A 22,420-nucleotide genomic window follows, 5' to 3' on the forward strand; every position below is an offset into this window, starting at 1 on the left:
ATCTTGGTGAAGTGTAAGTTGGGACTGCAGTGTATCATTATTATTGGATATTGATTATAGGAAATCAGATTTGTTCTTTATGCAATTACTTCATTTAAATCTTTACTCATCCATTGGATCAGGTTTGGGATATCTAAATCATTCTCAGATGCCTGAAAACATTGTAGCAACTGGTACACAGCTTTAGTTGCAGGTGTGAATTATGGATCTGGAGCAATGTAACTCATTTTAGCTCTATATAGCTGCAAAAGTTCATAATGGTCTATTGTGAATTGCTGCCAAGTATGATTAATTTGGTTCCAAAATAAATCTTTCACCTTACTGTGTAGAATAAAATTTTTTCCTCAACACTCCATAATATACCATCCACATAAGTGGTACCGTTAGTGAGTATTTTACGGAGTCTTTGAATATTTTAGGTTTGGGCATTAGTTGGTAGCATTTTTGTTTTGTATGTTGGTATTCTGGTTGCTGTGGGTTTATTTATGTGCTGTAATTTTTTATTTGTAGTTCATTGTTGCTATTTAAGTTTACATATTATCAATTTGTCATTTGGTGATAGTGAATGGAGCTGTGGTTGCTAGAAAATGAAGTGCCAAGTAGAGAAATTAGAACATTTCTGACATATTCTTCTGTTTGAGTTAGAGAGGTGACAGCATTGGAGGCAGCTAGAAATATTTGCACCATGCATGCAGAAAATGCCATTAGACTGAAAGAATGATTTAGGTTCCCTTCTATGCTTCTAAGTGGTATACATGCCTGTAGCAGTGCTCTAACTATGAAAGATAAAAATAAATAATGGGACATGCTATAAGAGCTGCATGAGCTGGTTCAGATATATTATTCCTAAAAGCTAACAACTACAGTAACATTTTAATGACTTACTACCTCTCAATCAAGGAATGCCATCACTCTTGGTGGAGTCTCAGGACAGGATGGATTATAGATGTCTTACAGCCTTTGTTTGGTGTCATCTGACAGCACAGGAAAACTGTTTCAGTGGCACACTTTGCAGTAAAGGGGGTGCCAAAATGTTCGAGGATGGAATGATAATAAACCCGCCTAGTTCTGCTGGTGAACATTGCACTGCACTGCACTATTTACACCACACTGCATGCAGTATTCCATGTGCTGATACCAGGGGGAAGAACCAGACATCTAACAACAGGATTCATACAGCCACAGTCAATGTTAGCCCTCAAGGGAATGCGGCTTGGGCAGGTGATGTGAAAAACATTGTAGCACTCCTCTTGTTAAACGAAGTCTGCCAAAACACTGACACTGGATGTGGGGTAAGAATCCTGCTGTTTGTGCATATTTCAGCAAAGTGTGGCAGATGAGCTGCTGAGGTCACAGCTGAGAGGTGCCTCATCAAAGTGGAAGAAGAGACTGTTCGAGTGATGGGTTGGCATGCACTACATCCAGAAAGTGTGACCATCTAAGTTCTACCTCTGGCAGAAGTAGCCAGCGAGGGAGTTCGGGGTTGCAGTAGCATCTCGGCTTGCAGGCACTTCACTGATCATTGGTTTTTAGTCTGTGCAGCCTGTCAACTGCTGCAATAGGTGGAAGTGACAGAAGCAGTTGCCACAGGACAGAGCATGGCAAGAAAATGGTTTCTTCATTTCATGGAGGATCATTGTGATATTAGTGGCCCTCCACGTTCAGGGAGACCTTTGCAGTTTGACGAAGATCAGTTAAACACAGTAACCTACAATGATCAGCATCAGCATACTCGATAACGGGGCAGAAGTGATGAACTGTCATCATTCCACCATCGTATGACATTTGCATGCAATGGGGAAGGTTCAAAAATTGGTTATAAGGGTAGCACATGCTCTAAGCCAAAATCACAAAAATCAGTGGGTCGTCATATGGGCATCTCTGGTTGCTCATCATCAATTGAACTGTGAACTACACTCACCATTCCTGTTCTGTATCATTGCTGGTGACAAGAAATGGTGTCTTTATGCTAACAAAAGAAAAATAAAGGAATCACTTAGCCCAAACAATACAGCAGTTTGCTGTACAAAGACTTGCAACACATCCACAAAAGAAAATGTTATGCATCTGGTGGAATGGCGATAGTGTAGTATACTGTGCACTGCTTCCTTGAGGTGTAACCATAATTGCTGACATTTATTGTGAACAACTGAGACATCTTGCAGGTGCAATCCAAGAACAACAATCAAGAAGACTGCATTATGTGATGCTGCTCCATGATAATGTCCACCCACATACTGCTAGACTGGCAAGGCTCGCTTTGGAAAGCCATTCCGCACCCACCTTATTCATCCGATCTTGCGCCCTCACATTTTCACCTTTTCTGCTCTCTATCAAACAGCCATCAAGGAACTTCCTTTCTGAATGAAAATGTACTCCAAACATGGCGCAATGAGTTCTTTGCCTCAAAACCACACGATTTCTACATTCGCTAAACTGAAAAGTTATCCCAGCATTGGCAGACTGTTTTAAGTAGTGAGTGAGCAAACATTATTGATAACTAAAGTCTCCTTTACATGTATCTGTAGTGTTTAATAAACTTTTGGAGAAGTGCTACAAACTTATGCACTAAGCCAGTATCGAACTGGCAAAAAAATTTTAAGGTACGAGCTCTTTTGCATTTTATATTGTAGTCTTATGAAAAGAACCAGATTTGTGAGCATGATGAATACCATGTATGCGGTGCCTTAATAAGCTAGATTACATTCCAGCATTGTGGCAAAGCAGGCAAAGGAAACAAAGTGCCCAGATGGCAACTTAAAGATGAGTTTGGCATCTCTTTGCCCTGCTCAGAAGCTTCCAGATAGAATGCTACTAACTGGGTGGAATTTACTCTGCACTTTCTCTGCCAGGATACATATTACAAAGGACAAATGAAGCTGACCATTTATTCTTATTGTCACATGATCTTGTTGAAAAACTAAGTATTGCTTGGACTATAAAAAATCACAATAACTAGGACCAGATTTTGAACACACTGTCATGTAAAAGATGTTAAAAAGTTCCCATTAGAAACTTCTAGGAGTTGTAGAGGGGAGTGAGTATTTTGAATAGGAACCCATGGCCAGAAATGTATCATTTCTGTTCTATGACAGTTTCAATTCAAATGTGTAATGCATCCACATCTGTGGAGGGAAAGATAAAAGTCTCAGAGTTGTTTGTCCTCGTATGCAGTAGGGTAGACAGGATGATGTATACTGCATCAGATGGTCGTCTGACGTCACTTAACCTTTTCCTTGCTGTTGTAATGCATCAGTACAATTCTGTACATAGATTATACTAGGTTTTTTTTGTTTTGAAATAATTTTTAAAGACACAATATTTAAGTGTTAATGCAAATAAATGTGCTTAAGTGACAAATGGATGTTTTATTATGTTTACTTTTAAATTGTTACCTAATAATTGTACTGTGTCACGTCTAATTCAATTCCTCAAGCAGAAGTGGATGAGTCAAAGATCTGAACTGAAACTGTCATAGAATGGATATGGTACATGGTTTCCTATTCAAAATATTGTCCCCTCACTCCCCTCTATAAGTCCTAGAAATCTGTAATCAGAATTTCCAGACATTGTGTCTGGTGTAAAAAGAGTTGTGGGCTAAAGAAAGACCATAGAAGAATACATAAGCATTCAAACACATACCAAGAAGAGAGAACAAAGGTGACAGTCAAGTGAGTAGGCCAGCCATGTCACAACAACCCAGGTCACTTTTGATTACATACCTCCACCATAAGATGTAGTAAGAAGTACACACATTTGGAACATGCCATAGTTTCCTACTTTGCCTCTAATGTACGAGAGACTGCTTCTGCAAGCAAGTTTATTGCAGATCACACTTTTTTCGGTACCTCAACATCCTATCGGCTGATACGGAACTAGAACTGTACATGTCAGTGGGTGCACTTCAGCCAACAATAACATTATCCTACAACTTAATCCATTTAGTAAACTTCCCAACTTGGGTACCTAATTTATTTATTTATTTTGTTTTGGTCCTGTGACATATTTTACAGGTATAGGACAAGTCAATAAAAAAACTGTTGCTTCATCGGGAAAGAGGAAAGGAGAGGGAAAGATGAAAGGATGTGGGTTTTAAGGGAGAGGGTAAGGAGTCATTCCAATTCCGGGAGTGGAAAGACTTACCTTAGGGGGAAAAAAGGACAGGTATACACTCGCACACACACACATATGCATCCGCACATGTGTATGTGCGGATGGGCAGAGATCTCTGCCCAAACTCTTTGCCTTTACAAATGTCTGCTTGTGTCTATGTATGTGCAGATGGATATGTGTGTGTGTGCGATTGTATACCTGTCCTTTTTTCCCCTAAGGTAAGTCTTTCCGCTCCCGGGATTGGAATGACTCCTTACCCTCTCCCTTAAAACCCACATCCTTTCATCTTTCCCTCTCCTTCCCTCTTTCCAGACGAAGCAACCATTGTTTGCAAAAGCTTGAATTTTGTGTGTATGTATATGTTTGTTTGTGTATCTATGAACCTGCCAGCGCTTTCGTATGGTAAGTCACATCATGTATGTGGCTCCTACTTCAGGCAGAATAACTATAGGGGAAAGAAGAAGGGGGTGAAGGAAAAGGACTGGAGAGGTGTAAGAAAAGGGTTAGATTTCGGGAAAGTCACCCAGAACTGCTGATCAGGGGCGACTTTCTGCACAGGCTTATTAACTTGTGCACAGTGTTGTTGTAGTAATCTCTATCTTGTATATCACCCTGTCTTTCACATTTTAAGCTCTCAGGTTTTCAAATCTCATATCATGCAGACCCCAACAATAAATCTTTTCTTCTCATCCGATAAGGTAAATCTCTCCTGACCCACAGTTCTGGATGACTTTCCCGAAATCTAGCCCTTATCCTTGACCTCTCCAGTCCTTTTCCTTTACCCTTCTTCCTTTCCCTTCACCCCTCCTGCCTGGAGAATGAGCCACTGGCTCCAAAAGCTTGCCAATTGCAACAGTCTTTTATGTGTGTGTTCTGACACCACTTGGAGAGTAGAATTTTTATCTATCCAATTAAATAATTTTATCAATAACTGATTGTTTTTGTTGTTATAATAAAAATAATAGAATTTTTCATAAGTGACTGCTTTGGACAAGTTTAATGTAAATGCAAAGTATTACATATATATAATAACAATAATAGAAATTATCACAAGTAACCACTTTGGATGAATTTGATAAAGATGCAAATGACTTTGTTAATGCAATATCATACATACAGTTATAGTGATTTATTACTGCTATATTATATTTGGTAATTTTAAATTATAATATTCCACTTGAGTTGCTCAGAAACATTCATTGATAATATATCTACAGAAACATATGATGAACAAAATTACCTTACAAAACCAATATTTAATGGCCTATCAGACTTTGACATACAGTTTCTTTAGTTAAAGATTAATAGTGAACAGGATATAAAATTTAATAACTCTAAGTTCAGGAGGATAGTTGGTAAACCAAAACTTAATTATTTTAGGAAACACCACAAAAACATCAACTGGAGTATTGTATACTTGTGGTATTCATGTAAATTAGAACACTATCATTAATAATGTCATTGATATATTAGAGTATCTAAGGGTGCTTGCCCCTATGTTTTTAACAAACTAAAAGAAACTATCTATGGTACAGTCCTCCTTTGATGAATTTTAACTAAGGTTTATTATAGCCTATTTTCAATTAATCGAATTTCCACAGGCCCAAAAAAATGTCCAAGTCTGCCCCAGACAGTGTATAATAATCCCTCCAGCAACAGAGACATGTGGTAAACTTCAGGTTTATTTCAGTTTCTGTTCAATTGAGCCAACCATTGTATTGCTTCCTCATAGACAAATCTCATGAAAAGACCACAAATGTAGAAATGAAAGAGAATTGGGCTCACAGGGAAGCACCAAATATTAAACTTTTGGATATTATGTGTCATAGAGCAGTAATAACACACTGTAGATGTCAAATAAACATTTATTTAAACACATAAGAAAGCGAATACAACATGGCTGTAGAAATGTAGCATGCTAAGTGAGCATAAAAAAAGATAAATCAAAGATGACTGAGACCAAAGATATGGCACTTTACACCAGAGGTACCACAGAGCCACAGAGCTCCTCCCCCCCCCCCCCCCCCCCCCCGGTCCCCGGTATTCCGGTATTTCAGAGCACAGCGGAGGGAAGCTTTCTCACTTGAACACAAAATCTTTGTGCCAATGCGGCGGTTGAAAGTGGCTTCCAGGCTTCCAGCACGAGAAGTTGGTGCCTCGGAAACTGTGCCGACAGGGTCTCATGTGTTGGACTGCTGGACTGCTGCATTGGTGGTGGAATGTTGCTCAAGGTCACGTCAGTGGCATCAGCAGGCATGGCGGTGGTGATGGCAGGCAGATCGGAAGTGTCAGAATGCAGTAGGGAGAGGGACCACGCTAGTTTTAAGTGGTTAACTGAAACCGTATGAGGTTGTCCATTGAGATGTATTACAAAAGTACTCACTCCACAATCTAAGATGCTCTGATTAAGGTCGTTGCAAGACCAAATGCACGGAGTTGTCGCACAGCATCACAAATTAACATGATGCCATGTCTTTGTGGACAAACACAGGAAGGGTGGTATGAGGGCGAGGCGGGGGTGGTCATAGGTGAGGGACATGCACTCACACCCATTCTACAAGAGCTGGAAGGTCGATGGCCTCAGCAGGTGGTGTGTCATCCATGAATTCTGCTGGCAGGAGGAGGGGCTCTCGTTATAGGATCTCTGCCAGCGAAGCATTAAGGTTGTCCTTGTCGGCGGAACGGATGTCGAGTGAGACCTAAGGGAATGAATTGGACCGTAGCCAACTGTAGCACATGATTGCGGCTTTTAGAGTTCGGTGCCATCGCTCAACCAGGCCATTCGCCTGTGGGTGAAAGGCCGTAGTGTGGAACTTTGCTACACTGCACAGCTTGTACAGTCAAGCAAAAATCGTGGACTCGAATTGTTGTCCCTTATCAGCACTGAGTGAAAGAGGGCATCCAAATCTTGTGACCCACGCAAATAAGAAAGTCGAGCTATGGTCTCTGCTGTTATGTTGACAAGAGGGACAGCCTCAACCCAACGGGTTATGCAATCAATCATAGATAATATGTATTTGTACCTCTCGGATGGTGGGAGAGGACCGACCGTGTCAATGTGTACATGCCGAAGGCAAACCCTTGGTACATGAAACTGGCCTAAAGGAGGCTGCACATGTCTGCCTACTTTACTACATTGGCAAGGGACACAAGTGCAGGTCCAGGTGTGGCAATCACGTTGCACGCCTCGCCAGACAAAACATTCAGTGAGTAGTCTCGTCCTTGCCCACGTTCCAGGGTGAGTCAAGTTGTGTAAAGCATCAAAGATCCTGCACTGAAGAGGGGACAGCACCTGGAGGTGGAGGGAGCCTGTAGAAATGTCGCAGAGGACTGGGGTCATTGACCCACGCAGGACAAGAGGTTGAATAGTGAGCAAAGACTCATTGTCTGAAACTAATCTTTGTGTGATGATGTATTCAGTCTGGAGTCGGGTGAGGTCATCTAAGTTCAAAGGCGCAGTTAGCACTGAGATACAAGATAGATAGCCAGATACAACATTTTCTGCACCACAGACGTAACAAGCATCTGAGGAATGTTGGCAAATATAGTCCATGTGCCGGAAGCGTCACAAGGAAGCCCCTTCACTATGTTGCATATCTCATCTGCGAGAGGTTTCTGGTTCGAATAGATAGTGAAAGGGCGCCGCTCCACATCATTCCAGAAGTGTTTGATTACCTCATATACAGTGAGAAGCTCGCGGTCGAAAGCCAACCACTTACATTGACTCCTGGTTAGGTTTTTTCAAAAGAAGCGAAGCAGCTGGGTGGAGTCGGTGGTGTAAAACAGTTCCCACAGCTGACTTGCTTCCATCAGTTGTAATAGAAACATGGGCCTCAGGATCTGGGTGGGTGAGTGTGACAGCTTTTGTGATGGCAGTTTTCAGATTATCAAATGCATCAAACATGTGTTTAGTCCAGTTGCGACCGAACCGCCGAATCTTTCCATCAGTAAATGGGGTATGTTCTCAACTGACTCGGTTGTTTTAACCCCCTCCACTGACGGAATGACCCGCTTCCTAATTCCATATGTATAAAACCAATACGGACTTGTAGCTGTCATGCCTTTGCGCTTACTGCTACGTATTTTAACCGTAGATAGCTCAGTCCTAATGGTAAGAGGTAGTAGTGAATTCACGTTGTTAATATTTGACTACAGCACAGCTGCCACAAGCTCAGTTCACTTTTACTCCACTCCTACCCTCGCCATTGCACCACATTAACTATGTGCTATGTGGACCTTGCTAAATTCACTTTTGTGTACATTTTGACCGTTACTCGCCAGTATTTACCTAATGATTAGCACACTCCTAACCGGACTATTTCCCAAAGAGCTGTGATCATTGAACGGGTTCGATCCACGGCCTACAGTACCCTACAGTTCACACGGTAACTCTGCCTACCTGGCCCACTTAACTTGGTAGTGAGCTTATGTATCCAATCACCACTGCTAGCAGCGGTGGATAATCCTATCAGCACGACGAGAGCAGCAGACTTACCGTCGAATCCTCCTGAAAATACTTATAACTACGGTCGCCAGCTCTGAAGGAGCAAAAGAATAAATCAATTTTTGGCTCGTTTCAAAGTGAAATTGCTTGAGTTGAATTTAAACTTAATTCTGAATATTACTATTTCTGATCATTCGAGGTGATTCTACAAAGCAAATACTCTTTCAATTTCTGTGTGTTGGCTTGGTAATTACTACCAAGACTATTTATGCAACTTGGGTTAGCAAAATTCTATCCTTCAACTTTAAGTAATGATTTTGGATATTACTCTTTGGACAATTGATATAGAATTACTTTACTTGAAAGGTTACTCAGAAAAATTTAAGTAACTATAAATAGGCGACTCATTCTGGTGTGACCATTGCTCTTTTCAACATTCTTATACGCTAGAGTATTCTACAACAAAAAGAATTGTAAATGAAAGAGGCGATGGTGGCCTCAGTCTGATTTCACTATACTATGTTTGAGGTTACTACACTTTACAATGAACAACATGCGTCGTAATTTTACTCATTACTATATTCTGTCCTCTGTACTTGCATAAAAGAAAACTGGTATCCTCTTTTTACATTTATACAAAGTTCGAATTAACAATTGCAAGCAGTCTTGCCTTGGGTAGACGTGTCGGTGCTGGTGGTGAGATGCATGTGGCTAACACAGCTCTTCACACCTCATGCCCTTAATGGCGGCTGGAACTACGAGCCGTAGCACTCGTATAAGCTACTGCACGTCCGCCATAAAATCTTGGTGCAGGAACTCTTACAATCAGCCCCAGTGGCATGGAGGCGGCTTCGATAATCATTCATCGTGTTTTACTCCACGAACGGCGACGATATTCGCCTATTCACTGTTGCACAATCACCTTTGCATGAGCACAGTTACACACGTCCGATCACGTCAACACTCCCCAGGCCATTCTATTGTTCAGTCCCTGTGTCTCCAGCTACCCCTAGCTATGCTCGTATCACCAAGAGTGGGGGCGTTCCCCTACCACCTTTTTACCGAAATCATTTAGTATTTAAGAAAATTTATATTTATTACCCTGGAGTTCATACCAGTCATAATAATTTACTACTAGTGCTTTACAACATTAAATTATACAGTAATAACTTATAATTACCAAGAAAAAGAATACATTTGACTCCAAGAGCTTAGTGCATTGTCTGACAGGTAGCGCTAATTACCGGTTTCGCCAATAGATGGCATCAGGGCGCACTCCCTGTCAGTCTCACACCAGCGCACCCATTTCTGATGTGCGGGCTCCAAATTACTGGCAGCCTACCATCATTTCAGTTCCGTTACACAGTCCAACTTTCATTTCCCCATGGTATTATTACCTTAGAGGGCATTGGTAAGGGCCGATTGGATGGAGACAGTCCAAGGGATAGTGTGTCAATAAAAGTTTACCATACCCAAAAAATGACGGAGTTGAGCATAACCTTCAGGAATAGGCAGTACAAGAATGGTTTTGACACGAGAATCCATTGGTTGGAGGCTATTGGCAAAGACAGTGTGGCCTAGGAATGTAACTGATGTAGAACAGAGTTGAGATTTATTGTGGTTGATCACCACACCATTGGCCATGAGAGCCGAATGAACTGTATCAAGGTGAGACTGGCAGACGAGGAAAAAATCAGGATGTCATCCAAATAAGCAAAAGCAAAGGCAGAGATAGCAAAAGGGAATCAATGAACCGTTGCCACATCTATGCAGCATTTTTCAAGCCGTAAGGCATGTAACAGTATTCAAATAGGCCGAAGAGTGTGATGACGACCATCTTCAGAATATCCGGTGGATGCATGGGAATTTGGTGATATGCCTTCGAACAACCTATGACAGAGAAGAGCTTTGACACATGCAGTAATTGCATGAAATCCAGGATATGAGGAATGGGATAGTTATCGATAATTGTTTGAGCATTGAGGGACCTGTAGTTCCTGCACATGTGTAAGGAGCCATCCTTCTTCAGGAACAAGGTGGATAAGTGAAGACCAATTACTATCTGATGGTTGGAGCATGCCAGAAGCCAGTAAATCCTGAACGATTTCTTTCATGTGCAGAAGTTTGGATGTGTGAAGACACCTAGCTTTATAATGTACAGGTGCAAATTCTATGACAAGTACCGTTGCTGATTGCCAATACCCATGAAGGGTGGCAGGCAGAGGGGGGGAGGGGGGGGGGGTGCATACAGGTGGGACAGAGTGGACGGAATGTCGGTAGTAGACAATGATAGAGGGCATGGCACGGCAGCCAAATGATACAAGGGATCCCATGAAGCAAGAACATGGGCATCCTGCAGATTCACCTGCGATGGCATGGACACGGCAGCAGGCAGAGGGAAGCTCGCCACAGGAGTGATGTAGTGCAAAGGTGCAGCAGATGTGAGTGATGAGTCCATGTGTTACGCCTCTGTGGACAGCCTGCAAATCATACTCTATGCTTGTGCTTGTGATAATTCAGCAGAGTCACCGACAACGCAGGTGCGTAATGCCTCATTATATGTGCGGAGCTCGTTGATTTGTGTGTGCACGTCTGATAAATCAGAGAGTCGTGCAGTAATATGCTCAAGCAGAGATGCACATGTGGAAAGCGTAGCTGAGTAGGTGGAGAGTGGAGTCATGCTGAAATCATTCGAGCACAGAACAGCAGAACCAGATGCGTGGCACACTGTGGCGGCCTGCAGGTCTGGCGAAAGTTCACGATGGTGTAGGAAGTCCAACCCGATAACAGGTTCATCACACTGTTGACGTGGAAAATCCGAGGGAAGATTGCGACTGGTGATAGGCGAAGTGACATCTTGATGGAGCCAAGGACTGTGATAGGAGACTGATTTGCCGGGACATCGCTGACATCGGCACCGGTGTCGACGAGAAAGCGAGTGCCCGATGACATGTCCGTGTCGTAGAGGCATTGTGCCGCTGGAGCAAGTGGTGTAGTATCAGACAGTAGGCACTGTGGATGATCGTGGTGGCATGTGGCGCCTAAATGAGCCAGCCAGAATCATTTGGGTATGCACAAGGCACACGGCAGTTGCAGCCGGCGTGCCCTTAAGTGGCACGGTACCAGCATAGCGCGTAAGCTTGGAGGCGAGGCGGTGTGGAATGGGAGGGGAACGCAGCTGGCTGTGTCAGTGCCTGAGAGTGCTTGGGCTGCTGCTCGGTCGGGGTCGGGTGGTGTCGGGAGGCCGCAAGCAGTACCTCCTGCAGGCCACTTGGTGGCAGCTCCTGACACGCCGCTGAGGTACTGAGGTGAGCACGCTGGCCTCTGCCAGCAGAGTGCAGAACTGAACACGCAGGCATGCCAGCTGGTGGTGACGGGGATGTCGTCCTTGACAGGCAGTGTCGGTGACGAATGATTGCATAGGCCCGATCGGTCACGTGTAGACGAACCTCGATAGGGTCGGTGACGTGAGATAGCAGGTGAAGTTGTAGGTCCGATGGAAGTTTGACCAATCACAAAGTCCAAAGCACAGCATCTGGTAGAGCTTGATCATCAATTAATGCACAAAGGCACCACCAAAGCTGCAAAGGTGTGCGGTCATCGAGGTGCTCGTCATGGATGGTGTGGTGGGTAGCCTCCACTGGTGGGCAAGAAAGGCATTCGATGAGCAATGCTTTCACCGTTAAATGCTTGGGCGAGGCAGGCAGTGAGAGGAGGAGATCACTGATAAGGTCTGGGTGAGCATGGAGGTGGTTCACCAGGCAGATGAAATGTGTGTCATCATCCAAAATCCCGTGGATATCCAGTAGGTGATCCAACGATATGAACCAATTCTTATGGTTGTCCTTTTGCAAAAGCAGGCAGCTTAGGAAACCTGCCGGGTAACATGTTGATGCAGCACTGGGAGGTGAAGATCAGTGTCGGAGGGGTAGGAAGCCCCCAACACCAGCAGTGCAGTAGTGGTGGACGGTGTGTTGCCCGAGGTCTGCACAGCACATGATGTGGAGTGAGCTGGTGCAACCGACGGCATGATCTGTCTCAACTGCAGGCCCGATGGCGAATGTGGCACAGGTATAACGTCTGGTGCCATTGCAACAGCAGGCAGAAGGCAGTCATGCTGGAGCCACAGGGGGGCTGATCCGGTAGCCGGGGTGCGTGGAATGGTTGGTGCCATTACGAAAGTGGGTGGAAGGCGATTGCTGTGTGACCAATGGGCTACAGTAGCGGAAACCGGCATGGTTCTGAGGTAACCAGTATCACCAAGATGGCATGCAGGGGGGGGGGGGGGGGGGGGGTGTTATGATGTTAGGCAGATAATAATGCGCAATCCCGTGCACTTGAACATTCAAATTACAGTTCTAGAACTTCGTCAGCACATCAAACCAAACTGAAAGAGACTGCGTAGCTGAGGGGTGAACCACAACATAATTCACTGGATTATTGTTCACAATGTCACCAAGCGGCATGTACTGTCCGTGCAACAGCCATTGCCTCTAGTTGCACTTGACAGTGGCCATGTTGGGCCAGTTACGGTTATGTGGCTGCTGGAATGGCTGGGCATAGGTAATTGTTTGCTTTTAACCAAACACATATTAGGTACACTTGTAAGTATGCAATCACAGTTAATAGGATGTGAGGCACTAGCACAGAAAGACACTGGTAGATCCATTGTTCCAAAGACAATGTGGGCCAGCACACGAAGTCCATTAATGATGAAAAGAAGCAAAAAATAATTTACGAACACACGACGACAATGTCAGGGTCACCACTGTGGATATTACATGTTGTACAGCGGTAATAACACACTTTATATGTCGAATATACATTTATTTAATCACATAAGAAAGTGAATACAACATGGGTGTACAAATGTAGCGCACCGAGTGAACATAGACAAAGATAAATCAAAGATGGCCTAGTCCTGGCTTTACACCAGAGGCACCACAAACTCTTAAATCCCACAGAAAATTGATGTTTGATGAAGAAAGTACAAAAATTTGTATTTTAGCAAGTAAATACACACATTCTGAATATACTTTATTTTTAGAAATATATTTTTCATTCACATCTCCTTGAAATAAGATACTTTGTCTCCAAAGCAGCTGTCAATCCTAGTCATGGTTCAAAATGGCATGACCATATAAAATTAATCATCAGTAAAGCAGATGCCAGACTGAGATTCATTGGAAGAATCATAAGGAAATGCAGTCTGAAAACAAAGGAAGTAGGTTACAGTACACTTGTTCGCCCACTGTTTGAATACTGCTCACCGGTGTGGGATCCATACCAGATAGGGTTGTTAGAAGAGATAGAGAAGATCCAACGCAGAGCAGCATGCTTCATTACAGGATCATTTAGTAATCATGAAAGTGTTACGGAGATGACAGATAAACTCCAGTGGAAGACTCTGCAAGAGAGACACTCAGTAGATCGGTACGGGCTTTTGTCGAAGTTTTGAGAACATACCTTCACTGAGGAGTCAAACAGTGTATTACTCCCTGCTACATACATCTCGCAAAGAGACCATGAGGGTAAAATCAGAGAGATTAGAGCCCACACAGAGGCATACCGACAGTCTTTCTTTTCACAAACAATACAAGACTGGAATAGAAGGGAGAACCGATAGAGCTACTCAAAGTACCCTCCGCCACACACAGTCAGGTGGCATGCGGAGTATGTATGTAGATGTGGATGTAGATGTAGATAACCAAAAAGGGTTGAAAAAGACGTAAGTAAAATCACTCAAATACAGTGAGAGTGAAAATGTTCATATAACAGCCACAACTGATGGAAACTTTTATCAGTCAGTTGTCTTGCATTGAGAGTTGTCCCTCACTGAATAAAACCACTCAAATGTGGTGAACGAGTAAAAATATGGACACAGAGACTAATTTCATTTGGTTGTTTCATTTGACTGAAAAAGCCAACTGAACAAAAAAACAATCAACTGATCAATCAATTGTTAAAAACAGTTGATTGTCCCATCACTACATTTCAGTGTCAATAAAGCCTTTGTTGAGACCCTCCACTTGGTTCCAAACTTAAGGACCCTGATCAACTCTGGGAACAATGCTCAAATAGCAAGCTCCACTTACACCCTGTGCATGAGACCAGCAGCCTTCACCACCTCCACCTGTATGAACTGAGGATGGCCTCAACCCATGCAACTGGTGTCATTGGTGCCGACATGAGCCGCAACATGCAGATGACTGCACCCTGCACACTAGATAGCTGCAGGCAAGGCCTCCTCCACATCTTGGATAAAGCCTCCCCCCTCCCCCTCCCCCTCCCCATGTAGACATTCCTAGTGCACATTGACTTTCTTTCTGGCCCACAATACTATCTCCCTAAAGGGCTCCATAAAATGCCTAACTTTGGAGCACTCAGTAACCAGCAGACCCATGCACAGGAGGGCCTGCTCAGTCCCTGCTGAGAGAATGGTCATCTGCTCACCCACATGGTGAACAGTCAAGGCCAGACACCCAGTCTCCATATGGGCCCTCCACCTGGAGTGATGCGAGTGTATTACCACCTGACACTCATCTTGCTGTGAGGCCAGATCAGCCACATGGAGTACATTAGGAGATGCTGCATCAGCAGAGCTCGTGGGCAATACAAGCAACACCTGAGGTGTCCCATGTGACATGCCAGATACTGCACTGATGAAAAATGACAATGAAAGAAAACATACAATTCTTTTAATTGCTAAGGTGAAGAACTTGGGGTAGCTAAGTATGAAATATGACACTTGTTACAACTGTTACTGCCTTATGATGAATGTTGTTTTCGGACAAAGTTTAAACTGACATCAACTTACATTTTGTAACTATTTTGTTCACTTGTTACACATAGAAACAGATCAGTACAACTCATTTTCCTTTTCACTATGGCATCAGTGTCTGGTACTACTATCTGAGCACTGCTAATTAGAATATAACTTTTAAACTGCAGTCTATCAGTGAGCTTCAGGGACAGGTTCCATTCTCTTCATTATGAGAAAAGGTGTTCACACAAATACATAGGTCCAAATGTCAACTTAATAATAGTTGCAAACTTACAGAGTTGTGGAAATTTATGTTAATGACACTTTCATATGAGTCTACAAGAGTTATTTTATTCTAAAACATCACACAACTGCCTGCCACAATGTAGGTCTGTAAGTTTTGACTGTAGCTATGCATCCTGCACTAGCATGTTATAAATTGATACTCCTGTGTCTGACCTTTGCTTTGAAGTTCCTGACCTGGTCATAATGCTACTTTTCATCAGTTTTAAATGATCTACTCTTCACTTTAAGCAGTATATCGTTAAGTATATATGGAAACATTTAAAACTACTGTGAACTTATATTGTCTACTTGAACTTAATGTCATTCCTCTGGAGACAGTGTACAGCTTGCACTTCCCCTGTGCTGCATAATGATTTCTGAAAGCTACATTTTACAATGATTGCTCACTAATAAGGGCAGTGAGTAAGTGTCAACTCTTGTGCTTTCCTAACTGCCTCCTGAACAGGCTTGCTATAGATTACAACAAAACCAAGTTACTTAGGCAGTATTCCACCATCCAGAATTGCATGATTAAAGAGGTAATTGAAATTAGGATCCAACATGGGTAATTAACAAAGACAGTGGGGTACAACTGAGTTAGGTGTGGAACCCTGCACTGAACCAAGAAAAAGGAAAGTGTGCCCACACAGTGTGTTCAGCACCAGGCAGTGATTGTGTGTACTCTGAGGGCCACAGTTCACAGTCAGACATCATCACCCACAGCCTGCCACCACCACCTGTGAGTGGCCAACATACTTAGGATTCCAACTCAAGCAGAGCAGCAGTAAGGAACCATTTGAAGAGGCAATAATTCTGCCAGAATATTGTGGAGAATTTATGACATGACTGGAGCAGTATCCTTCAAGGTTATTTTCATTAGTAGCATTACCAGAAGCCAAGTTTGTTGCATTTACAAATGATAGAACTTCACAACAAATAGCAAATCAGATACAGTTTTAGAAAGATTGGTTAATGAAATTTTCATGGGAGTTAATACATGGTTAATAGCAAATTGTTTGGCACTAAACTTTGAAACCACATTGTATGTGGTTCAAACAATGGAAAAATCCAGGATAGAATATAACAATATTATAAAAAGGATAGTTGCTACTCACCATATAGTGGAGATGCTGAGTCACATATGGGAACAACAAGAAGACTGTCACAAAATAAGCTTTCAGCCAGCAAGGCTTTTGTCAAAAATAGATGACAGACACACACACAAATGCAACTCACACACACATTACCACAGTCTCTGACAACTGAAGCCAGGCTATTAGTAGTGGGGAGGGGGAGGAACAGTAGGATAATGGTGGGCGTGGTGAGGGGCTGGTGGGGAGCATGCAGGGATGAGGTGGAGAGAGGGTATGGCAGCTGGGTGCAGTTGGGAGGTTAGAGGGTTGGCAGGGGAGAGAGGGAGGGAGGAGGGTCACAGGACAGGAGAGAAGTAAAATGGCTGGGTGCATTGGTGGAATAGATGGCTGTGTACTGCTGGAATGGGAACAGGGAAGGGGCTAGATGGGTGAGGACAATGACTAATTAAGGATGAGGCCAGGAGGGCTACGGGAACATAGAAAATATTTCAGTTCAGAAAAACTGGTGTTGGTTGGAAGGATCCATATGGCACTGGCTTCAAAGCAGTCACTGAAATAAGGATGAGATGTTGGGAGGTGTGCTCAGACGCAGGGTGGTCCATTGTTTCGTGGCCACAGTTTGTTGGTGGCCATTTATGCCGACAGACAGCTTGCTGGTTGTCATCCACATAAAATGCAGCACAGTGGTTGCAACTTATCTTGTAGATTACAAGACTGGTTTCACATGTAGCCCTACCTTTGATGGGATAGGTGATGTTTGTGACCGAACTGGAGTAGGATGTGGGAGGATGTATGAGACAGGTCTTGCATCCAGGTCTGTTACAGGGCTATGAGCCAAGAGGTAAATGGTTGGGAGCTGGGTTTGTGTAGGAATGGGTGAGTATATTGTGTAGATTCGGTGGACAGTTTAATACCTCTGTGGGATGAGTGGGAAGGATAATGGGCAGGACACATCTCATTTCAGGGCACGACGAGAGGTAGTCAAAACCCTGACGGAGAATGTAATTCAGTTGCTCCAGTCCTAGGTGGTACTGAATTATGAGGGGAATGCTCTGGTGTGGCTTGACAGAGAGACTTTGGGAGATGGTGGTGACTGGAAAGATAAGACACAGCAGATTTATTTTTGTACCAGGTTGGGAGGATAATTACGGTCTATAAAGGCATATCTGCAACTCAGTATCTCCACTATGTGGTGAGTAGCAACTATCCTTTTCATAATACTGTCTGTGGTTCAGAAATTATATGAGGTTTACTTGCCTTTATATGCCTGAAATATGATGACAAGGAGATAGAAGAGGTTGACACTGTTAAATTCTTGGTAGTAGAGCTTGATAATAAATTCAATTGGTAGGAACATATCACAGAACTGCTGAAGTGCCTAAACAGACTCTCATTTGTAATGCAGATGTTGTCAGATATAGTTGATGTAAGAATAGAGAAGCTAGCAATCTTCACATTCTTTCCATCTATAATGTCCTAGAGGATTGTTTTTTGGGATAATGCATCAAGCCAGGCTAAGCTTTTCCAGGTCCAAAAACTTTTAATAATTATATTTGTTGTCCTGCAGAGCCCTGTTTAGGAAACTAGGGATACTAACTAATGCTTCCCAACATATTTATTGTTTGTGAGAAAATGAAATGCCTACAGCCATCCTTAGATTAGATTAGATTAGATTAATACTAGTTCCATGGATCATGAATACGATATTTCGTAATGATGTGGAACGAGTCGAATTTTCCAATACATGACATAATTAGGTTAATTTAACAACATACTTAAGTTAATGTAACAACTTTATTTTATTGTGTTTTTTTGTTTTTCTTTATTTTTTATTTTTATTTATTTTTTATTTTTTTAAATATTTTTTTTTTTTTTCTTAATTTATATCTAAAAATTCCTCTATGGAGTAGAAGGAGTTGTCATTCAGAAATTCTTTTAATTTCTTCTTAAATACTTGTTTGTTATCTGTCAGACTTTTGATACTATTTGGTAAGTGACCAAAGACTTTAGTGCCAGTATAATTCACCCCTTTCTGTGCCAAAGTTAGATTTAATCTTGAATAGTGAAGATCATCCTTTCTCCTAGTATTGTAGTTATGCACACTGCTATTACTTTTGAATTGGGTTTGGTTGTTAATAACAAATTTCATAAGTGAGTATATATACTGAGAAGCTACTGTGAATATCCCTAGATCCTTAAATAAATGTCTGCAGGATGATCTTGGGTGGACTCCAGCTATTATTCTGATTACACGCTTTTGTGCAATAAATACTTTATTCCTCAGTGATGAATTACCCCAAAATATGATGCCATATGAAAGCAATGAGTGAAAATAGGCGTAGTAAGCTAATTTACTAAGATGTTTATCACCAAAATTTGCAATGACCCTTATTGCATAAGTAGCTGAACTCAAACGTTTCAGCAGATCATCAACGTGTTTCTTCCAATTTAATCTCTCATCAATGGACACACCCAAAAATTTGCAATATTCTACCTTAGCTATATGCTTCTGATTAAGGTCTATATTTATTAATGGCGTCATACCATTCACTGTACGGAACTGTATATACTGTGTCTTATCAAAATTCAGTGAGAGTCCGTTTACAAGGAACCACTTAGTAATTTTCTGAAAGACAGTATTGACTATTTCATCAGTTAATTCTTGTTTGTCAGGTGTGATTACTATACTTGTATCATCAGCAAAGAGAACTAACTTTGCCTCTTCATGAATATAGAATGGCAAGTCATTAATATATAATAAGAACAAAAAAGGACCCAAGACTGACCCTTGTGGAACCCCATTCTTGATAGTTCCCCAGTTTGAGGAATGTGCTGATCTTTGCATGTTACGAGAACTACTTATTTCAACTTTCTGCACTCTTCCAGTTAGGTACGAATTAAACCATTTGTGCACTGTCCCACTCATGCCACAATACTTGAGCTTGTCTAGCAGAATTTCATGTTTTACACAATCAAAAGCCTTTGAGAGATCACAAAAAATCCCAATGGGTGGTGTTCGGTTATTCAGATCATTCAAAATTTTACTGGTGAAAGCATATATGGCATTTTCTGTTGAAAAACCTTTCTGGAAACCAAACTGACATTTTGTTAGTACTTCATTTTTACAGATATGTGAAGCTACTCTTGAATACATTACTTTCTCAAAAATTTTGGATAAAGCTGTTAGAAGGGAGATTGGACGGTAATTGTTGACATCAGATCTATCCCCCTTTTTATGCAAAGGTATAACAATAGTATATTTCAGTCTATCAGGGAAAATGCCCTGTTCCAGAGAGCTATTACACAGGTGGCTGAGAATCTTACTTATCTGTTGAGAACAAGCTTTTAGTATTTTGCTGGAAATGCCATCAATTCCATGTGAGTTTTTGCTTTTAAGCAAGTTTATTATTTTCCTAATTTCAGAGGGAGAAGTGGGTGAGATTTCAATTGTATCAAATTGCATAGGTATGGCCTCTTCCATTAACAGCCTAGCATCTTCTAATGAACACCTGGATCCTACTATATCCACAACATTTAGAAAATGATTATTAAAAATATTTTCAACTTCTGACTTTTTGTTCGTAAAGTTTTCATGCAATTTGATGGTAATACTGTCTTCCTCTGCTCTTGGTTGACCTCTTTCTCTTTTAATAATATTCCAAATTGTTTTAATTTTATTATCAGAGTTGCTGATTTCAGACATGATACACATACTCCTGGATTTTTTAATAACTTTTCTTAATATAACACAGTAGTTTTTATAATTTTTGATAGTTTCTGGGTCACTACTCTTTCTTGCTGTCAGATACATTTCCCTTTTCCGGTTACAAGATATTTTTATACCCTTATGATTTTATGTATTTTGTTGCAACCAGTCGGCAGTTGATGGTTAGAGTTCTGACACCAAAGTTATGCTGGCCACTGATGCGATGTATATAGGGATCATGTCAACCACTTTCACATCAAGTACAGCCTGAAGATGGTGCACTGAAGTGCCAAAACTGGTTGCAACAAAATAAATAAAATCATAGGGGCATCTGTACGTGTTTCATTTTCTCACAATAGTAAACACCATTGTCCCAAAGACCTCCTGTCAAAAGGATGGACATACAAAAACTTTATTTATTGTTTGTCAAAATTTGTAATTAAAAATATATCTGATTTTCAAACCAACTCTCAGTTCAAGACATCAATACTAAAAATAAGAATAATCTTCACAGAGATTTAAAGTCACTTACTTTGCTCCAGAAAGATGTCCATTATTCAGGAACACAATTTTCAGTAACTTAACATCAGTCACAAAAAGTTTAATTACTAATAAAGTTCAGGAAGAGCCTGAAGGATTTGTTGGTGGCCAACTCCTTTTACTCCATTGATGAATTTCTTAGAAGATCTGTGACTGATGCGTATATATTATGTAAACTGATTTTTATCTTTCATTATGTGTGGCTATAATAGCCCAAGATTTCTCATACACACTTTAATGTACTGAACATTTACATGTTTTGTGGCAAGTTTGTTATTATCTTTCAAATGAAAATAAGCTTAGGATTTTCCGATTAATTCCGTATCCATTAGGACCACTTCAGTTGAGTTCTATGGGAGGTACATTAGCATATAGTTTTTTATTTGTAAATATGTATTGTATATTCTTGTTTTCTGTTGTGTTCTACATCACTGATGATCTCACAATGGATGAAAAAAGCATCTATTCTAATCTAAACTAAGACCGTCTTAATGTTTTTCCTTGTTCTACCTTTCATGTAAATCCAAATAGTAGCAACTCAATATGAGAGAGAAATTATGTGTTCACTCTTTTCCATGTTCATGGTGATATGGGAACACTTTTGTATAATGTTTGTACAGTAATTGCCAGCTCACACCCTACTGCAATAGTATACAACTGCTTTGAGAACAATGACAAGTTGGTTTTCAAAACAAAGCAATATAAAATTTTGTTGAATATGAATTTCATAATGAAAATAAAATTTGTGTTACATGTCCTGTGCAATTTTCTCTTGTGCAGATCGAAAAGGGAGCAAATGTGATCTTTCAAAGAATGTGGCATTGTGTCTTCGGCAAAAAGGACGTGAGGTATGGTCAACATATCAATTTTCCACACAATATTTTTACATATCCATTACCTATACTACCCAAAAGCACTATTAACTACTAAAATACAGAGAAATATGAAGATTTCAGAGAAATGTTCTTCATTTGAGATATATGGAGAGTTATGGATACACATGAAATAATTTATTTATACAAAGAAGCTCCTTATTGAGCACTGAACTTCTGTTTTTGCAATGTAACAAAGAATGTTGAAGAAACAAAAATGATTTTTTCCCCTCTATACCTAATTTTCATTTAATATTTCAGATAATTGTTATGTGGAATAAAAGGCTAAACTGCTATTGGTCAATAAGTATTTTGTAAAGTAGGGTTGATTCTATTGTTCCTGAACCAAAAATTTGTGATAACTTAATAGTTTATTGCCATTAATATTGACTTTTTGTCCACATACCAGTTTATGTTGAAGGATGAAAAGCAACTTTTATCAGTGTTTTAATGTCGTTATTATGATAAATTTGGAATTTATAATCCTTTGAAAGTCAACCACAACATAATGTAGTGACATCTGTCAACGGATAGTACACACATCAGTGACATTTTAGGTTGCCCTTTGCATTTGATTTTCTGCTGCTGTTAATGGCCATTAAT

General features: G+C 41.2%; 1 protein-coding gene across 2 annotated transcripts in view; it reads left to right on the plus strand.

The window, feature by feature from the left end:
* The window catches only part of LOC126203589 (odorant-binding protein 59a), a 259,433-nt gene that overhangs the window by 227,383 nt on the left and 9,630 nt on the right, over window positions 1-22,420 (plus strand). For both annotated transcript variants that reach the window (XM_049937950.1, XM_049937951.1), the window contains exon 7: window positions 21,726-21,793. In XM_049937950.1, coding sequence (XP_049793907.1) covers window positions 21,726-21,793 — 68 coding nt within the window. The remainder of the gene's footprint in view (window positions 1-21,725; window positions 21,794-22,420) is intronic.

This window comes from Schistocerca nitens, chromosome 9 (assembly GCF_023898315.1).
Source record: "Schistocerca nitens isolate TAMUIC-IGC-003100 chromosome 9, iqSchNite1.1, whole genome shotgun sequence".
Classification (NCBI taxonomy): domain Eukaryota; kingdom Metazoa; phylum Arthropoda; class Insecta; order Orthoptera; family Acrididae; genus Schistocerca; species Schistocerca nitens.